Raw genomic sequence first — 19967 nt, 5'->3', positions numbered from 1 at the left:
TGTTTTGGGGCAAAATACTTAACGTCTCTGAGTCTGTCTTGTTTTAAGGGCCGCGATGTGATTAAGAAGCAATAAGAAACACAAGTGGAATGGTTTCAGAAATGTCAAAGATAACTAAACAAACTTTTCTTAGTATTACAAACTAGGTACGCACAGGGTAACTTTTCGTTTAAATTAAAACAAAGCCGATTGAAGAGTACTACCGACGTCGAGGTGTTTTGTCCCAAAGAAGGACCCGTAGCGTCTCCCTCAGCCCCGGAGGAGGCCTTCCCTAATTGGGCAGCGTGCGTCTGCCCGACCACAGGAAGGCCGCCTCATTGGTTCGCGCAGTCGGGACTCCGGCGGCTTTTCTCTTAGAGCTCAAGGCGCTGACCCACTTCTCTTCCTCCAACCCAGCGCTTCCTTCCTTCCGAAGTGCCCAGAGCTGCCGGCCCGAAAGGATCCGGACTGAGCTAGGCGGGGTAACTGCACTGAGGTCAGTTGGCCAGAAACGGCGGGCATGGAACACGGGTGGGAGGTGATGTCTGCGCGCCCCTCGACCCCCACGGCCGCCTCGATTCCATGCCCTGCCCCCTCCTCTGGTCCCACCTCCATTAGGTTCTCCCAAAAGTTCCGCGCGCCCCTCTGCCGCCCTTCCGCTGGCCCCACCCTCACCGCCCCCTGCGACCCCGCCTCCTCCACCAGCCCTTCCGCTTTTCTCAGCCCCACCCCCGATTCCTCCCCTCAGGGGCCCCGCCCTCTCCGCCGGCCCCGCCTTCTCCGGGAGCCTCTCCACGGGCCCTGCCCTAGCCGCGTCCTCTTCAAAGGCCCCGCCCTCACCGAGCGCACCCCTGGCCGGTCTCTCCGCCCATCCTGTCCCGACCGCTCCTCGTCACTTTAAGTTTGGTTCTGGCCCCCCCGCGGCTCCTCTTCACCCCCAGACCCCCGTATATGCACCTTTCTTTCCATCAGCCATGCCTTCTGTGCACATTCCCTGACTACTGGGGTCTCTCGTTCCCGCGCCAACCCGGACTGCGTCCGTCTGTGCTTAGTCAATGGTGCGGAGACCTTGCGCTGGACCTTGGACACCCTTGCTTTCAGGAACCCCTGGGAGAGCCACACTGCAACGGAGTTTGACAGGCCCTTCCTTCCTTTAATGAAGGAAGCATGTTTGCGATGCTTAGAGGAGGGACTCAAGTTGTCACCGTTACTTCTGGAAGGGCAAGCTGGCCTCTGAGGAGCTAAGCAGTACCTTTCTCCCCAGGTGCCCTTGGCATCTCCTGATGCAGAGTCTTGGCTCCAGCCATTGCCTTTTGAACTCTTGGGAATTAGTAGGATCTTGTCAGGGCCCTTCTTTTAACCAAAGTTGGTAGGGCTTTCAGAGCCCATCCATCCACACGGTCACTGAGCTCTTCAAGGAAGTTGAAGGCAAGGGACAGATGAGTGATTGACCTAGACCAACAGTGACTCAGCGTCATACTCTTGATGCTGCTCTTTGGAATTTTTCCTGAGGATTCTGACCCAGTTTACAATTACCCAGCAGTCGTAGTCGATTAGGAAATCCTAAAAGTATGTGTAGGTGAAACCTCTAGTCAGTAAGTAGATTCCTCCAAGCCAACACGCTAGTACAAGCTATGGTACATGGAAGACAGTGACTGACATCCTCAGTCTGGTGGAGTTGGGTACCCTGGGGTCTGATCCCAGCTCCACCATTTGCTGGTTCTTGGCAAAGAAACTTCCCTTATCTGAGCTTCAGTTTTACCTTCTGCACAAAGAGCGTGATTGACCTGGTCACCCAGGGTGATGGCATGGATGGCATGCTTATGAAAAAAAATCAGTTTTCGGGTCTTAAAAATAGTAGGATCTTAGCATAAGTGAGTCCCTAGCCCGTTGTCTGTCGGGTTCACACCATCAAAGAGCCTGATACATTGCCTCCTTCAGGCACCATGACGACCCTGGACGATAAGTTGCTGGGGGAGAAGCTGCAGTACTATTACAGCAGCAGTGATGATGAGGACAGCGACCGCGAGGACAAGGATGGAGGCAGGGGTGCGCTGGCCGGCACGTCGATGCCTGCAGATGCTGAGTTGGCAGGCGAAGGCATCTCCGTTAACACAGGTACTGGACATCCCTTAGCTCTGGGATCAGGTTTAACAAATGTCTGTGAAATATGTATTTCCTGATCACTTCTCTCTAATTCCAGTCTCACTCCTAGTCTTCGTGTCATCATGTCCCTGCGCGTGCTTCTAGCCATTTCAGTGCACAGTTCACACGTGCGTGCACACCATACACAGACTGTGAACACACACAGTGAACACAGACTGACTTGCTTTTGAATCCGGCTTCTCAAATTCATAGTTGTTTGATATCACAGAAGTCATAGGTATCCATACTATATGGTGGTATAGAGTCCTAGAAATGGCATATTTGCACTTTTACATTTTGATATTTCCAAATTGTGGCCATTAAAGTGGCGCTGTTTTATATGTAACCAGCAGTATGGTTTTCCCCATACACTTGCCCTCCTGCTGTGTTATCAGAATCTGGGATCTCTGCCTCCTGCTGGATGACAAATGGTAACTCATTGTAGTTTTATTTTCTATCTTTTTCAAGAGGGATGTTGAGCTTCTTTAAGAGATATTTTCCTATCCTTTACACGTTTTTAAAATTTGGTGGTTGGTCTTTTTTTTTTTAGGGAGCTATGTAGTAAGGAAGCTCATCTGTGATATGAGCTGTAACTATTTCTCCCAATTTGTTGTTTGTCTTTTGATTTTATGTCCTTTTCCTGGCAGAAAACATTTTTTTTTTATGTGCCTGAAAGCATTATTTTATACTTTCTTACTTTTGTTTCTTACCGAAAAGTTCTTTACTCCGGGATTATAAGAAGATTCTCCCATGCTTTTTCTTAGTACGTTCATGATTTCTTTCTTTCTTTCTTTCTTTCACTTGAATATTGATTCATCTGGAATTCATTTTGGTGCAAGGAATGTGGTAGGGCCCTCTTTTTGTCTTCATATTGCCACCCAGTGGTTTCAACACCATTTAGTGAATAAATCATCTTTTTTCTGTTGCTTTGAAATGTCAGTTTTATCATGTACTGAATTCCTCCCTGTAGTTGTGCAGTTCGTAGTCTCTTGCGTTGACTTGTCTTTCACTGTGCTGTATCACACTGTTTTTCATTACTGTGTGACAGGTTTCAGTATCTAGTGGGGCTGGTTCCACCTCAGTACTCTTCTTTGTCATCATTGTCCCAGCTTTTTTTTTTTTTTTAAGTAGGCTCTATACCCAGCGTGGGGCTTGAACTCACAACCCCAAGGTCAAGAGGCACATGCTCTACTGACTCAGCCAGCCAGGTGCCCCTTAACTTTTGCTTTCTTATTTTTCCAAAACAAATTTAGGAGCATGCACACATGGGAATGCATTAAGAATATAGATTAATTTAGGGTTAATTGGCGCCCTTGTGATGTTGGGTCTTCCTGGTCAGGAATATGGTATCGCTTTTCCATCCTTCTTTGTGTTTCTTGGTAGAACTTTAAAGTTTTCTTCATAGAGATTTTTAGATTTTTTTCCTGCAGTAACAGAGGTCCTCCAGACCTCAGTGGCTTGTGATAGTGAAGGTGTGTTTCTCAAATGTGTTATAAGCTACTGGTGTGGGTCAGCAGCAGCCCTGCCCTTGCTTCATTTATCCGCCGCAGGGTTGAAGGAGCAACCCTGGACCGGGACGTGCCTTTTCATGACCAAGTCTAGCGAGCAAGAGAGGACTGTTGAAAACATGTAACAGCTCATAAATATTCTGCTTAGGATTCATTGGCCAAAGCAAGTCACATGGCCAAGGCCAACATCAGTGAGCAGGAAATGCATATACTCATCCCCTAAGAGGTCCTATAGATCACATGGCAGGAGGCAGGGAGGCTTGGGGGTAACCTGACTAACAGAATAACCTGCCACAGTCTTGTTATAAAAATCTGGATAATGATACAGAATGTATGAATGTAGAAAGAAAAAAGTAGTGGTTCTGTCCCACTAGTCCCCTTGGATCCCCCTACCTAGAGACAGCCTCTGTTAACTGTTGCCAGTTCCTTCTAGTTCTTTATCTGTGAACATACAAAGGTACGTGTGCATAAATAAATGTCCATACATATGTACACACACACACATAATTCCTTTTCTAAAAAGTGGACGATCCTCCCATGATATTGTTCTACATTTTGCTCTCCTTTTTTTTGGACCTAATATATTTGAGCATCTTCCATGGCAAGGAACATAGAGCTACCTCACTCTTTCTACGAGTTACCTTAGTTTCCTCTGAGTAGCTAAATCATGATTTATTTAGTGCCTCTCCTGATGTTGGGGCCCTAGCTCGTCCATTTAATCAGGGCAAGCCACGCTGCCCTGTGTGCATGTCACCGTGCTCCCCTGATGGAGCAGGCTCCGGCCGCATGTGAGCAGGCCCGTAGTCCTCTGGCCACTCTTCTCAGTCACCTCCGCATTCACCCCCCACTCAGGTCCAAAAGGGGTGATAAATGACTGGCGCCGCTTCAAACAGTTGGAGACAGAGCAGAGGGAGGAGCAGTGCCGGGAGATGGAAAGGCTGGTCAAGAAGCTGTCGATGACCTGCAGGTCCCATCTGGATGAAGAGAAGGAGCAGCACAAGCAGGAGGCACTGCAGGAGAAGCTCGGTGCGAAGGTAATTAGCAGCCCCCCCTGCGCCCCTCTCCTGCCCCAGGCTTTTCTCAGGGCGGCCACCGGCGCCCCGTGGGGATGCATCTTCCTTCTGAGTCCGGCTTGTCGTGGGTTAGGTGAGGTCAGCGTCTCTACCTCACAGTGCTCTCGGAGTACAAAGCCCAGTGCAGAGCCTGGCCCATTAACAGTGCTCAGTAAATGGGAGTTTTCTGTCCTTTATTGAGGCCTTACCTTGGGCCAGGAATAACCCTCTGAGGTCGGTGGCATTATCCCTGTTTTACCGATGATGCATCCGTTAGTTCGAGATGAGGGGGGGCCTTGACTCAGGGTGTGCAACCAGTAAATGCTGATGGGAAGTAGGACCTCCAGCCAGATTTTTTTGCTCTTTTTGTGATGCTGCTCTGTTTCACCGGAAGCCTGTTCATGAGAATTTAGTGGAATAAGGCCACACAGTAGAAGCAAATGGATACTCTGGAAGATATTTGGGACTAGGTCCCTGACTCTCTCATTTTCCCCTGTATCAAAAGGACCATCTAGACCCCCCACCTGCCCTCTGAAGATGAATGAATGTCTAGGAGTGCCCGAGATCATTTGGCTATGGCCAGACAGCTCTTGGCTGGAAATTACTGGCCAGGATCAGGGAGCACATAAGGGGATTGAGAGAGGAGTCATTTTCGTGGAGCAGGAGAAGGATTTGGGGGCATGAGACTTTCTGACCATAACAGCTCAGAAACAGCTCTTTCTGAGCAGTTACAGTCAGAAAGAGCCACTCTGGCAGGCCCAGATAGACTGGAGAGTTGGGAGCTGGGGGGAAGGATGGTGCTGGCCTTGATGCAGAAATGTCCATTCTGATCTGCTGTTGTCCCCTGGCCCACCCTCTATTCTGTGCCATACTAGGCAGAGCGAGGCACAAGGATGTCTTCTGCACCAGGCCAAGAGAAGGAAGATACTTTCGTAACATAAGCTGGCTTCAGGGCAGTGTGCCCGCAGCTCCCAGGGCTTCCATATACTGAGATTAGAGCAGATGAAGCAACGTATCACATGACCACATGGGGCAATTGAGAGAAGCTGTCCTTGTCCTGCTGGATTATGTGCCATAGAACAGAGCCGGAAACTGGCTCCATGCCAGAAACACGGAAATTAAGCAAAATATGGCACATTATGAGTAATTCTAAAAAAAAAAAAAAAAAAAAGATACTTAGAAACATGAGGAAATATTTATGATGTAATGATGCCAAGTGGCAAAAGGAGGTTATGGCTTCATTGGTACACCCACAACTGCTGTTAAAAAAAGCAAAAATAATTTCAGCTTGTGACTGGTAATAAAAAGCAACATTCAGTTTTAGAGAGTATATGTGACTGTGTGTTTTGTGTGCGTGGGGGGGGGTTGCAGAGCAAGAACGGTGAGTGTTCTTTTTAAAATTCCTTACTATCCTGTTGTCTTCTTACCAAAAATGACACAATGGGTAAAATAATTAATCCATTGTCAAGACTGACCAAAAAAAACCAAGCTCATGAAGTGATACTAGCTGCCTTTTTGGGTGGAAAGGCGTCATAACGCAGTAGTTCCAAGATTGGGGTTTTACAAAATCTAGTTTGAATCCTGGGCTCGTACCTTCTTGAACTGGTGTCAAAAATCTCAAGGTTATTATTATTATTATTGCAAGATGGGAGCAATGAAAGTTCCCTCCCGATGGGGTTCTCGGAAGAGTCCTGTGGGCTTTCATGCATACAGAGCACTGAGCAGGGTTCCTCGCGTCCCGTGAGCCCGGGTGCGTCCTGCGAGCGCAGAGTCGGGTTTGTGTGGCGTCTGCTCACTTGCCGGTCGTCCTGCAGATGACTCTGAAGGAGTTCGCCATGATGAACGAGGACCAAGATGATGAAGAGTTTCTCCAGCAGTACCGGAAGCAGAGGATGGAGGAGATGCGGCAGCAGCTTCACAGAGGGCCCCAGTTCAAGCAGGTTTTTGAGATCCCCAGCGGAGAAGGGTTTTTAGACATGATTGATAAAGAACAGAAAAGCACCCTCATCATGGTCCATATTTATGAGGACGGCATTCCTGGGACCGAAGCCATGAACGGCTGCATGATTTGCCTTGCTGCTGAGTACCCAGCTGTCAAATTCTGCCGGGTGAAGAGCTCGGTGATTGGGGCCAGCAGTCGCTTCACCAGGAACGCCCTTCCTGCCCTGCTGATCTACAAGGGAGGTGAATTGATCGGCAATTTTGTTCGTGTCACTGACCAGCTGGGGGAAGATTTCTTTGCTGTGGACCTTGAAGCTTTTCTACAGGAATTTGGATTGCTCCCCGAAAAGGAAGTCTTGGTGCTGACGTCTGTGCGTAACTCTGCTGCCTGTCACAGTGAGGATAGCGATTTGGAAATAGATTGAACTGCTAGTCTAATTGCATAGATTTCTCATTGTTTTGGCTGGAAGACACATGGCTGTGTATTTATTTTTGTTCCTTCCTGTGTTGTGTGGCATCTCAGCTGTTCTTTGTAGTCCCTTTTATTATACGTAAAGTCAAGAAATTCTTAGATTAAATTGGAATGCTGAATCACCTTGTGGCTAGCAGCAGTGACTTAAAATTGTGTAAACAGGAAGCCAGGCTTTTCAACTGTTTACCTAAGATTCCTCAGCATGACATCTCTGTTACTGTTTCTAGTCAATATTTACATAACGTCCTAAAGACAGTGTCCTAGAAATTGTCTTCAGATGGTCTCAGAGGTCTCTGCCAGGCCTGGGAATATAATTCTATAGTTAGTGTGTTCTTTGCAACATAAATAGTGTGTCTCTTTCATCAATGATCATAAATTATATTTACTTGTAATCAGATCCATAGTCCTGGAAGGCAGTTACATTTTTACCCTAGACCCTCTTCTCTACCAGGGTCTTGTTTAAAGCTTCCCGACAATGGTTGTTGGCCCCATCAAGAGGGGTGACCTCTGCTGTTGGAGCCAGTGCCCCGCTCAAGCATTATTAAGTCTTGAATAGGAGGAAAGATTGATGCTGACTGCCCTCTTGATGCTGGAGGCCAGCTTAATTTAGAAATCAGAGCTGGTTTGGAGCTGGGAAGCCTTTTGAAAGGAGGATCTCTTAAGATAACTCCTGCTCATTTCTTTGTCTGTCTTTCTCTTATTTAACAATGTAAGTTTTTGTTTTAATGTAACTTTTTAAAAAGCTTTTTTTTTTTTTTTTTTTGATACTGGAAAAATAATATTTAACAGAGGAACATTTGCCAAAATACAGAAGTGAAAATAAGAAAGTTAGAATAATATCTAATTCTACCGCCTATCTACCACCTACGGTAAAACACTATTAACATTTTGGCATATTTCCTTCCATTGTATTTTCTTTGTATATGTAGACGTTTTGGTTGTGTTTAAACAAAACAATGGGATCATTCTGAGCATACTGTTTTATAGTATGGTCAGCTAATATAGATCAAACTTTTTTTCATGTCATTAAATAATCTACAACATTTAAAAAATGGCCATTGATATTCCACTGTGTAGATGGCGCTGTAATTTGCTTGGTGGTTGTCTCTTAAAAAGAAAAACAGCAAAGACTTTTTACTACGGAAGTAATAGATGTCCATTGTAGAAAATGTAATAAAAATTATTGTTAAAAAATGATTTTAAAAGTCCTGTAATTCTGCCAATCAAAAATTATCAGCTTTATCATTTTTATAGGTAGCCTTCTAGTCTTTTCTATTCGTATTCATATTTATAATAATGATTGTCATTTGAATGCTTTTCACTTGTTTTTTCTTAAAACGGTGTACATTCTAAGGTTGGGGAGATGTAATCTGGAATTAAAAGATTAACTTTAAAATTCATTTTTGCTTTTCCTGGTTATTCAAGAGTGGACTAAATGTAGAAGGATCTTGAAAATATCCGTCGTGCTTTATCAGTAGGAGGAAAGTGTATGGTTTATCTGCTTTAAAAAGATCACTGTAGAAAGCGTGGAAAAAGCAGAGACAACTGTTGTCAATGTTCTTATTTCCCTCAGTCTTTTTTTTTAGTGTTTTAATAACATCGAAAACTTATTGGATTTAATTTTGTGTTCTACTTTATTTAATATTATATCATAACTACTTCAATATGTTATAAAAATTCTAAATAAATAATTTTTAATGGCTTCATAATACTCCATCATATCGATATACCATGATTTATTTAACCAGTTCCTTAATATTGGGTATTTAATTTTTTTTTTTTTTTTGAGAGCACACATGCATGAGTAGTGGGAGAGGGGGAGAGGGAGAGAGAGAATCTTAAGCAGGCTCTATGCCCAGCGCAGAGCCTGATGTGGGCCCGATCTCATGACCCTGAGATCATGACCTGAGCTGAAACCAAGAGTCAGATGCTTAACTGCCTGAGCCACCCAGGCGCCCCAATATTGGGTATTTAGATTCCAGTTTTTCATTAAAACACTTAGCATCTTTGCATTTGGGGCTGAAATGTTGGATTGTTCTCTTGTATAGATTTCTAGAAGAGGAATTCTTGGTGGGCGGGCAAGAACATTTACAAAAAAATTTTTTTTAAGATTTATTTATTTGAGAGAGAGAGAGACTGCCTGAGCAGGGGGAGGGGCAGAGGGAGAGAGAGAGAATCCCAAGCAGACTCTGCAGAGCATGGAGCCTAACTTGGGGCCCGATCTCATGACTCTGAGATCACAACCCGAGCCGAAACCAAGAGCCGGATGCCCAATGGACTGAGCCACCTAGGTGGCCCGCAAAATAGTTTTTAGAAACCATCTTCTGTTCCTTTTGGAAATGAAAATACCACTTGCGGAACCTTCACTTTGCCTTTCAAGAACAGAGATTCTAGAATAAAATACACAGACATGGAATGGGGAAGTCCTCAGGTACTAAATCTCTTACTCAGGTATAGCAGAAACAGTACAGGCTCAGGAGTCAAGAAAGATCTGCGTTCGAATCCTGTCACTGCTGTAGCGCCTCGTGAGGACCTCGGCATCTTGAGGCTCAGTTTCCTCACCCCTGCAATGGGAACACTGTGCTTCACCTCTTCCGGGATAGCAGTTCTCAACGCGTGTTCCCGCAGCAGAGGAGTCAGCCTCACTGGGGAACTTGATCAAAATGCAGATTCTCCACCTCCACCCTGATGCGCGGACTGCATCAGAAATGCTGGGAGTGGTCCAGCACACTCTACAAGTCCTCCAGGTGACTCTGAGGCTCATGCAGGTGTGATAATCACTGATGGACGGATTGAGGTGAATGACAGCAGTAATCACAAAACAGCTTATTTGAGTAAAGGAGGAAAGGAGTTGAAACAAAACGCTCAGTTTTTCTTTTCCTCTTTATGTGGTTCTCCTTTTTAGCCATGGAAAGGAGAAAAGGAAAGAAACATCTATTTGTCTGTCATAAGCTGTGTCCCTGTAGTATCCAGATTGCACTTTCTTCCAAAACGAGAGTCCCGGGAAGGCACAGGCTTTGTTTTCCTTCCAGTGTGTGGCATAATCACTCTTCACTCCAGGAATAATAGGCTAACATTTACTGGCTTTGTGGGCAAGATGCTGAACCCCTCTGTGCCTCAGTGTCTTCATCTGTGAAATAGGGATGAGTAACATGAGTCCTTTCATATCAAATATTTAGAACACAGCCTTCAAATAAGTTTTTATCATCCCCAGTTCCCATTACTGTGCCTGACTCTTGCTAAGGATCAATAAACATTTAATAACGTTGGCTAACTGAACATAATTAAAAATAAATAAATAGGGCGCCTTGGTGGCTCAGTGTAATGGTTAGGCCTCTGCCTTCGGCTCGGGTCATGATCTCAGGGTCCTGGGATCGAGGCCTGCATCGGGCTCTCTGCTCAGTGGGGAGCCTGCTTCCCCCTCTTCCTCTGCCTGCCTCTCTGCCTACTTGTGATTTCTCTCTCTGTCTAATGAATAAATAAATAAAATCCTTAAACAAAAAAAAATAAATAAATAGATAAAATAAGAAAATAAAGGAGATATTATATTGGCCCACTGATACCAACAGCCTTTCAAGGTAGGAAATAAATAGTAACTTTTCAGACATGAAGAAGCCAAGACTTAGCAGGATTAAGTGACCATTCCAGCTTGTGGGCAGGGCAGGGTATAAAACCTGGTCTGTGTATTTCCAGAATTTATACCATTTCCACAATGTCGTGTTAGTTCTGCATGGAGGAAGCAGATGATCAAGGGACAATAAAACAGATCAATTTAAAAAAGAAAAAGTGGGGGCACCTGGGTGGCTCAGTCAGTTAAGTGTCCGACTCTCGATTTCAGCTCAGGTCATGATCTTGGGTTGGTGGGGTCCAGCCCAGCGTTCAGCTCCCTGCTCAGCAGGTGTCTGCTTGAGGATTCTCTCTCTCCCTCTGTCCCTTACCCTGCGCCTCCATGCAAATTCGTTCTCTCAAAGTAAATACATAAATTAAAAAAATAATAATAAAAAAGAAAAAGTGGAGAGAACAGGTTGGAGGAAGAAAATTAGGCAGAAAATTTTAAGAGAACAAGGAGTTAAGCTGGGTGGAGCCTGGGTCTCTGGTCCTGCCTGTGTTTCATGTCAGAACCTCTGCCCATCTGGGCTGTGGCTGTGACCTGCTGGGGGTCCCCCCTCCCTGCCAGGACGCCACAAAGTCCTTCCCCCCAAAGTCTACCCAGAACCATACTGCCACTGCCTGTCCACTGTTGGTGGCAGTGATCCAGAGAATAGTGAACGTGAACTCTAGCTCTCTCTTGGCAGCCAGCTCTGTTCCCCAGACAAACCTCTTCCTCTCCCCAGACAAACCTCTTCCTCTCCCCAGACCTTAGCTTCCCCATTTGTAAAATAAAAGCTAAATTATATGCTCTTTTAAGACCCATCGGGCTCTCAAGTTTTATGAATTCATGCATTTTGGAAAATCACCTCATATTTTGAAAACTTTGAAAACTACAGGAAAATGAAAAGAATATTACAGTTAATACCCGTATAGCCTTCACTTCATTTTACCCCTAACATTTGCTACACTTGCTGTATCTCTGTTTTTTTTGGGGAACCTTGTTAAGTCTTTCCTGTCTCTTTAGGAATAAACAGTCACACCGTTGCCCGTACTTCTAGGGGTTATGACAACATTGATTAAGAAAAGTTTTGAGGGAGGCCCCTGGGGTGGCTTAGTTGGTTAAGCATCCAACTCGTGATATCGGCTCAGGTCATGATCTCAGGATACTGAGATCGAGTCCCATGTAGGGGAATCAGCTCGAGATTTTCTCCCTCTGCCCCACCCCCAACTCATGCACTTTTTTTCTCTAAAATAAATAAATAAATCTTAAAAAAAAAAAGTTAGGAGGGCTCAATGCCTGACTCCAGCAAAAACTGGCCATGGCTTTGCTTTCCCACCTAAGTGGGATAACAGTAGCTTGCTTGACAGGCCCATGAATTAATGCCAGTAAAGCAGTAGGTCATCTACTGTTGTTTTCATGCTATCATTTTGTATTTCTTTAGTTCAATGAAAAATGTAGGTTTTTTCCTAAGTGTGGCTTGAATGACCTTTTCTCCCTTTCCGGTAGAGTAACCCCTTCTTCAGTGTTTGTGGTTGCCCCAGTTGAATTGTAAGTATTTGTTTACACAAAATACGATGAAGTATTTGGGGACAGGGACTGTTTTCCTGTCATTTCCGGTTTCTGATTAGAGTTGATGGAAGCTCACGTTGGCTGCTTAAGTGGGGAAGGAAAATCGCCAAGGCTGAAGTAGGCTGAAATTCACATTAGGGTAGAAGGCTCTCTGCTATGTTGCTTTTCCAGAAATGTTACATGTTTTTGATCAGAGGTGAACTACCTATGTTCCCTGAACCAGGTTACAAATTCCAGCGAAACCCTCCATCCGGCCAAAGCAAGAGGAAATGCCAGTTGTAAGTTGGTTTTGGCCACGTGGTGGCAGCAGAGACGAGGGAAAGAAGAGTTTCGTTGCTGTTGGTAAACCCAGCCACAGACTTCCCATTTCGGGGCTGAAGGAGATGCTTACTACCATGCACTAGTCATTTTAGAGAATTTGTTTTTCGGAAAGAGAACCAGAAAGTATCACATACACACACTTTATTAATGAGTAACAAAGCAAAAAAAAATATTAGTTGATGAATACAACATGCGTGCACTTAACTTCCGTATTATGGTCCGTTAAGGCTGAGAGAAAAGCTGGCCCAGGAAGAGAAGAGGAAAGCAGGGGCACTCACTAGTCCCAAGTGAACAGTCCCAAGCTCCCTAGTTCAGAGCACAGGCTTTGTGTTCAAATCCCAATCCTGCCACTGATCCCCCAATGACTCTTGTCCCCTCCCTGTGATGGTACAAGTGACCAACATATATTGAGACTTACCAGGTGCCAGGTCATTACTCTAAGCACTTCAGTATTTATTTAATTATTTTTTAGTTTTTTAATTTAACTTTTTAAAAGTAAACTCTACTGCCAATGTGGGGCTCGAACTCATGACCCCAAGATTAAGAGTCACATGCTCCACCAACTGACCCAGCCAGGCACCCCTATTCTGAGGACTTTATATATATTTTCTTGGACAATTCTCATAACAACCCCGGAGAGATATTATTATCCTCATTTATAGTTAAGCAATTTGCCTGAGGTCAACCAGCCGATGAAGAACAATGTCAGGACTTAACGTGCCCAGGAACTCAGAGCTCAGAAGTCAGGATCTTAGTACTATGTGGCATCCTTACCTCTGCACAGGCTGATGATGTCCACCCAGAAAGGCTGCTGGGAAGAGATGAGGGGTGCCTGCCCCGTGGTTGGTGTTATGGACTGAGCTAACTAAGACACTGATTCCTAGTAATTTCTATACATTCAAGAGAGGAGAGAGAAATAGGACACCTCAAACTTACCTGGAAGGAGAGTTGGGAAGAATCACAGAATCCTCTGGCCTCTGGGGTTCATGGTGGACCTTGCTGTCCATCTTTTCCAGAGCTGTGTATTTGCTACATCCTTTGCATTACCTCTGAACACTTCCCGTGTAAAGCACAGCCTTTCTAAAGGCAGGGATGCTGTCTCCCTTTTGGCAAGCTCAAGTTTTATAGCATATAGGGCCAGGATTCTGTGAGTGTGCCTGGGAGACCACCTGCACCAAAATCTCCTAAGGTACTTATTTAAAATGCGGTTCCAGGGGTGCCTGAGTGGCTCAGTGGGTTGGGCCTCTGCCTTCGGCTCACGTCATGGTCTCATGTTCTCAGGGTCCTGGGATCGAGCCCCGCATCGGGCTCTCTGCTCAGAGGGGAGCCTGCTTCTCCTTCTCTCTCTGCCTGCCTCTCTGCCTACTGTGATCTCTGTCTGTCAAATAAATAAATAAAATTTAAAAAAAAATGCGGTTCCAACCCTCACTCCTGACCCTCCCATGCAGGATGTCTGGGGGTGTAGGGTAGAATATGCATTTTACATAAACAGGCCAGGTGATTCTGATGCACGGCAAATAGATTCAGAGTAAGAAGGGGGTGAGGGGAGGGCTTTTAATTCCTCATTTTAGCCCAGAGCCAGATCTCCATTCAAATACTGATTCTATTGCTTTGTAGCTTGGAGCCTTGGGCAAGTTACCTCCCTGGGCTGCAATTTCCTCATGGGGATAATAATGTGGGCTGCACAGTATTTTTATGAGGATTAAATGGTATGATGAAGGCAAAGCCACCAGCACGAAATCTGGCCTATCATTAAGTAGCTTTCTACCTTGTCATTGTGGTTTCTGAGGTCTGTGGTTACTGGATTTTGTGATGCATGTGGTCTTGGTCATGGTTTTACCAAATGTCGGTTGTTCTGTGGTCCTTGGAGAGGAAGGGGTGGAAATAGTGTCTCTGTGTGTGGGGTGTGTGTGTGTGGGGGGGGTGTCTGGCTACTTGCCAAACAGAGAGTTATTTGATTAGTTTTGCTCATCTTATTTTTTCCAGCCTTCGTCAATTTCTGTTTCCCTTCCCACAAGAGGAGAGGCGCTGACAGTGTTCCAGTGTGGTTTGAATTTAAATGTAGGAATGAGCATAAAGTCTCCAAAGAAAGGAGCCAAGAGATGAACCTGACTCTGTGCAGAGAGAAGGTGGACTTGGTTATGAGAACGGAAAGGGGGAGCCGTGACTCCTATTTCCAGGTGCTCCTGGTCCAGTGGAAAAGCGTAACTCCTACTCTCAAAGAATCCTCCGTAGATTCATGCTTTGGTAGAGCAATCCTTGGGACATTGAAGGGGTTGGGACATGCTGTGTTGGGGATAAAGACAAATATCAGAAATAACTCTGGGAGCTTCATCAGTTTGCTATTACTATGTAACATCACCCAAAGACTCAGTTGGTTAAAACATGCATCATTTATTTTCACTCCTGTGTCTTTGGGACAGCTGGGCCCTGGCTGATCTTGGCTGGGCTGCTCTCGAATCTACAGGTTAGGTAGGGATTCAGGTTAAGTGACTCTGCTCCATGTGTCTTTCATCCTTCTCTGTGGCCAGTGGGCTAACCGGGCATGTTCTTCTCACGGCGCTGAAAAACGCAAGAGAACAAGCCCAGTATTGTGGCTTCTTTTCATACCTACTAATATTCTATTGACAAAGCAAGTTATGTGGTTGAACCCAGAGACATGGAGGGCAAAGTTAGGTGGCCAAGGGTATGGGTTCAGGGATGGATGAATGGGGGCCATTGATGTAATTGACGAGATTCCTCCATGAATTTCCTCAACTCTGCTTCGATCTCAAGTCCTTGCTTCCTCTTAGATGCTGCTATATAGCACTTCATACCTGTCTTCTGGCTTGGATCATAATCCATGCTACCATTATGTACATGAGTGCAAGAGCTGTGTGCATAGTCCTGGTGCCTGGTGAGTAATAGTAAGAGAGAGAAGACAGCGAACAATGGGAGAGAGTAGGAACCAGTGACAGAAATGAGAAAACAGGAGAGGCACGTAAAAGTAAAGAGAGTGGAGGAAAGACACTGAAAGAGACGTGAATGGGGTGAGTTAGGGAATCTTCTGTACTAAGCATCTGGCTCTACCAGTTGCCCGGAGTATTGATCAATCCCAAGTATTTAAAGCAGCCATATCTGCATTGAGAAGGAATCTTGTGTTCTTATTTTTCATGCGTGCTGGTTGCATTTTCCTGGTGGCAGTCCTTGCATGAAAGGTTATATAGGTTTATAGAAATTTCCTTTGTACCCGGAGAAGGAGTAATCAATTTACCATTTATGATTGGAGTCTCTTTCCCTACTGAGATCTCTCCAATTGCTGCACCTTTGAAACAAGGCTGCCTTGCTTTATAATGCAGGAAGATTGCATGAGAAGCAAGGGTATAGAGGCAGACTCAAATTCCTTTCTCGAAATGCAGTTGTTTGTTTTTTTCTTAATGAGGTGGGTCATAGTGCTCCATGTTATTTTGAATAAACTGAAAAGTTGAACGTATTGATTCTGGGAGGGTGGGCTAGATTGATTTTGAAATGGCCGGAAGTCACTTCAGGACAAAGTCAAGGATATGGTGGGTAAGAAGGGTTTCCGTGTGCAGCATAAAGACTTTCTGAAGAGGGACTGCTACGAACTACAGCAGTCTCACTGGGATAAGCACAAACTCTTCCAGGGGAACAGCCTGGGAGCAGAAATTACAAGCATTTGCATATGCTTATTTTTTTTTAAATTTTTTAATTTTTCAGCATAACTGCATATGTTTATTTTGCTTAAGGTGTTCAAAATTGGTCTCTTTATGTTTCATGTGAAAAAGCTCCAGGGGGATATTCTTTAGTGGATTTAAGAGCTCCTCTGTAGTCTTTCTGGAGTTTGGAGAGGGATTTATCCTCTTGTCTTCATGTCAATGTCAGCTGAGAGATCTACCCAAAGTAAAGCAAGAGGCTAGATCTAGGTAGGAGTGGGTTGGGGATGGGACCCAGGGACCCACATGCCTGGTGACTGAGGCTATTTACATGCCTGCCATTCCCTTCTCTTGCCTGTCCTACTGGGGGTCTGGAAGTGGAGCACCCTTCCAGGGTGTGACTAATTCTTTGGGATGACACCTGGGTAGGATGACCAGGGCAGGACTGGTGGTCCAGAAGAAGGAAGTATTGGTAATCTCCGAAACCCCACTGTGTCCCTCTCCCCTTATGCAGAAATATCACCTGGAAGAAGATCAGAAGATAGACAAAGCAACAGCATATTGCATACGTATTCTCTGTGCCAGGTTCTAGAGACACCATGGGAACTCAGATAAGGTCCCTCGTGGTCAGCTCATAGGGTGTGTCCAGGTCCCTCGGGACACACCCTCTTCCCTTGGTTAGGGCTGATGGTGCAGGTGTGGAATGGTTGGTGAGCCTCACGACCAGTATCTTTGTGAAACTTCAGACAAGGCAGAGGGAAGATGTGGGTTGTGAAGCAAGGGACAGGTGACTGGGAGAGTAGCAAAGATCTGGCATCATATCATGAGCAGATAATCTGGGAGTGGATGGGTGGAAAGGGGACCAGGAAAAAGTGGCCTCAGTGTCAGTGCAGGGCGAGCTATGGAGTCTGGTGGGCTGAGCAAGGAAGCCTGAAGGTTACCACTAAGTGTGTGTGAACTTGGGCAGGTCCCTTAACCACTCCAGGCCTCATTCCTCCAGTGTATCAAATGAAGGGGTTGGATTAGATCTGGGGGCCCTTCGGGGAGGTGGAGGAGAAGCATCAAGGAAGTAGAGAAGGTGCCTTTGATTCCCATCTCACCGAGACTGTGCTGCTCTTTTCCCTTTCAGTTTTATATATGATTCTGTGTCAGTTTATTAGAAAAAAAAGTGTTTTTAAGATTTTATTTATTTATTTGACAGAGAGAGAGATCACAGGTAGACAGAGTGGCAGGCAGAGAGAGAGGGGGAAGCAGGCTCCCTGCTGAACAGAGAGCCCGATGCGGGACTCGATCCCAGGACCCTGAGATCATGACCTGAGTTGAAGGTAGAGGCTTAACCCACTGAGCCACCCAGGCGCCCTGAAAAAAAAATTTTTTTTAAAATACTTTGTTTTTTGTTTTGTTTTGCTAAAACGGCTAAAGTTCTTTAAGCTCCCTTTTAATTAATTAATTAGTTAATTAATTAAGATCAAATAGCATAGTGTAGCAGTTCCAGAACCAGGCGGTGGCAGGCTTGTGAGTGGGACCTGGAAAGGCCCGTGGGTAAGCCAAAACTGCTATAGCCCTCCTCCTCCCTGGAAGGGGAAGAGCCCAAAAGGGGAGGGTGGGTGGGGTGGGGAGGGGTGGGGGTGGATTTCTTGGAGAGCTGGGGACATAAAAAAAATAAACCTATTTGGTAAAAAATTGGGCATATCATGAAGCTTTTCGGACCCCAAATGTGTCCTCACCTGAGCCAGTGCACCAGCCCCGGTCTGGGATTCCTTCTTGCAAGTTCTCCCACCGAGGCCCCCAAACCTGGATTCTGTGGGGTCTGGATTCTGTGGGGCCCCCGTTAAAATGCACCTGCGCACCTCCAGCTGCAGAAGGGCTTGTTCTGGTTCTGCTACCGACTCGTCTGCCGTCTTGGAGCCTCAATCCTCCTGTCAAGTGGCAGTAAGAATACCCTTGCTTTGTGTGGGTAAAAGCAAATGAAGGGCTGGCCCATGATAAAGACTTAAAGACCACCTCTTCCACCTGCCACCTGTCCCTAACGCCTGCAGCCCAGCCCTTCTTTCCTGCTTTGGTTCATTTCATGAACTTAACAGTGCATGCCCACTGCACCCGCCTTCTACAGAGTTCCTGGTGTAGCCGACAGGTGGCGTCATAGTAAACAAGTACAATAACAAAGAATTTGAAGTGTGCACAGCTTCTAAATGCTTATCAGCATAAAAATAGATGATCATTTATTCATCTCAGATGTCTGGAGTGTCTCCTACCCGCCATACTGGGTACACTGGGAGAGGTCAACCCCTTGACGCATGGGTATGTGAACTTTTGTCCGTGTCCCAGACAGTTGAGAAGTCAATTATTTGGGAATACATGGTGATGTGATGGAAAAATAAGGTGCCAGTCCCCACAAAGCAAGACTTGGGGATTTGCACCCTCCCTTACAGCTTTAGATCATCAGAAAATTGTAGCATGCACCCTAAGTGCCCAGGAGTGAGTGTTGGAAGAAGGAATGATGAGGAAGAATGGGCACAAGATTTGCCACCTAAAAATCATGTAAATGTGGAAAAGTCCATTCTTGTCTTTGAACCCAGTTTCCACGTCTATGAAACAGGATCATAATATCCGCTTCCCTGGTTTTTGTGGGAATAACGTAAGATCAGGCAAGGCTCTGCTTCATAGCAGGTGCTTGGAAAGTGATAGCTATGACTATGATTTTGGAAAAAGCACAGAACAGATGATCACATTCTTGAATTGTCCCTGTGGGTGTTGCAGTCTCTCCTTGGCGGGGTCCGGGGCTTAGGAGTCCACAGCTGAGATCCTTCGTCCGGGGCAAAGGGCTCGGAGTGCTCCCTGCACATCGCGGTTCCGGAGACTGTATATGACGGGGTTTAGCATGGGGGTAACCACGGTGTACATGACCGTGGCCACTCGGCCTCGCTCTGCCTCATACTGGGATGTGGGCTGGAAGTAGACGGCGATGACTGTCCCGTAGAAGAGGCCCACAACTGCCAGGTGGGAGCCACAGGTGGACACAGCCCGGAGCCTCCCGGAGGCTGAGGGCAGCCGGAGTACCGCAGCCGCAATGGCCCCATAGGAGGCAAGAATGAGCAGGAAGGGAGTGACCACCACCGAGGCGCCCTCGGTGAAGATGAGCAGCTGAATGTGGCGGGTGTCGGAGCAGGAGAGCCTTAAGAGAGGCTGGTGGTCACAGAAGAAGTGGGGCACTTGGTGGGAGGCACAGAAGGACAGGTGAGCCATAAGCAGGATATGCAGGAGGGAGTGGAGGTGGGACACCATCCACGCGGTCGCCACCAGGGCTGTGCACACGGCCCGGGACATCCTTGTGGCATAGTGGAGAGGGTGCCGGATGGCCACGTAGCGGTCATAGGCCATGGCGGCCAGGAGACAGCTATCAGTCACACCCAGGGCAAAGAAGAAGTACATCTGGGTCAGGCAGCCAGCCAGGGAGATGGAGCGATCATGGGCCAACAAGTTGGCCAGCATCTTGGGGACAGTGACGGAGGTAAAGCAGAGGTCAGCAAAGGACAGATGGGCCAGCAGGAAATACATGGGTGCGTGCAGGGCTGGACTGACCCGGATGGCGGCCACAATGAGTCCATTACCCAGGATGCCTGCCACATACAGGACCAAGAATAGCACGAAGAGAGGCCGCCGCTGTCCAGGACTTGTGGTCAGTCCCAATAGGATGAATGGGGCTCCCTCTGAAGACTCATTGGCAGCATCCAT

At 46.2% G+C, this 19967-nt stretch overlaps 2 protein-coding genes across 2 annotated transcripts; one reads left to right on the top strand and one right to left on the bottom strand.

The window, feature by feature from the left end:
- Positions 1 to 299: 299 nt before the first annotated feature.
- On the top strand, positions 300 to 8808 carry PDCL (phosducin like). Its single transcript, XM_047700719.1, has 4 exons — positions 300 to 475; positions 1921 to 2097; positions 4485 to 4666; positions 6499 to 8808. The coding sequence occupies exons 2-4, from the start codon at positions 1926 to 1928 to the stop codon at positions 7048 to 7050; spliced, it is 906 nt and encodes a 301-aa protein (XP_047556675.1). The 5' UTR covers positions 300 to 475; positions 1921 to 1925; the 3' UTR covers positions 7051 to 8808.
- A 10208-nt stretch (positions 8809 to 19016) lies between these two features.
- Positions 19017 to 19967, bottom strand: LOC125084020 (olfactory receptor 1K1). The gene has a single exon (XM_047701096.1). It carries the CDS (start codon positions 19965 to 19967, stop codon positions 19017 to 19019), a length of 951 nt encoding a protein of 316 aa, XP_047557052.1.

The sequence above is a fragment of the Lutra lutra genome, chromosome 13 (genome assembly GCF_902655055.1).
Source record: "Lutra lutra chromosome 13, mLutLut1.2, whole genome shotgun sequence".
Lineage (NCBI taxonomy): Eukaryota > Metazoa > Chordata > Mammalia > Carnivora > Mustelidae > Lutra > Lutra lutra.
Note: the sequence above shows the minus strand (reverse complement) of the source record. Positions and strands in the feature narration are given on the sequence as shown.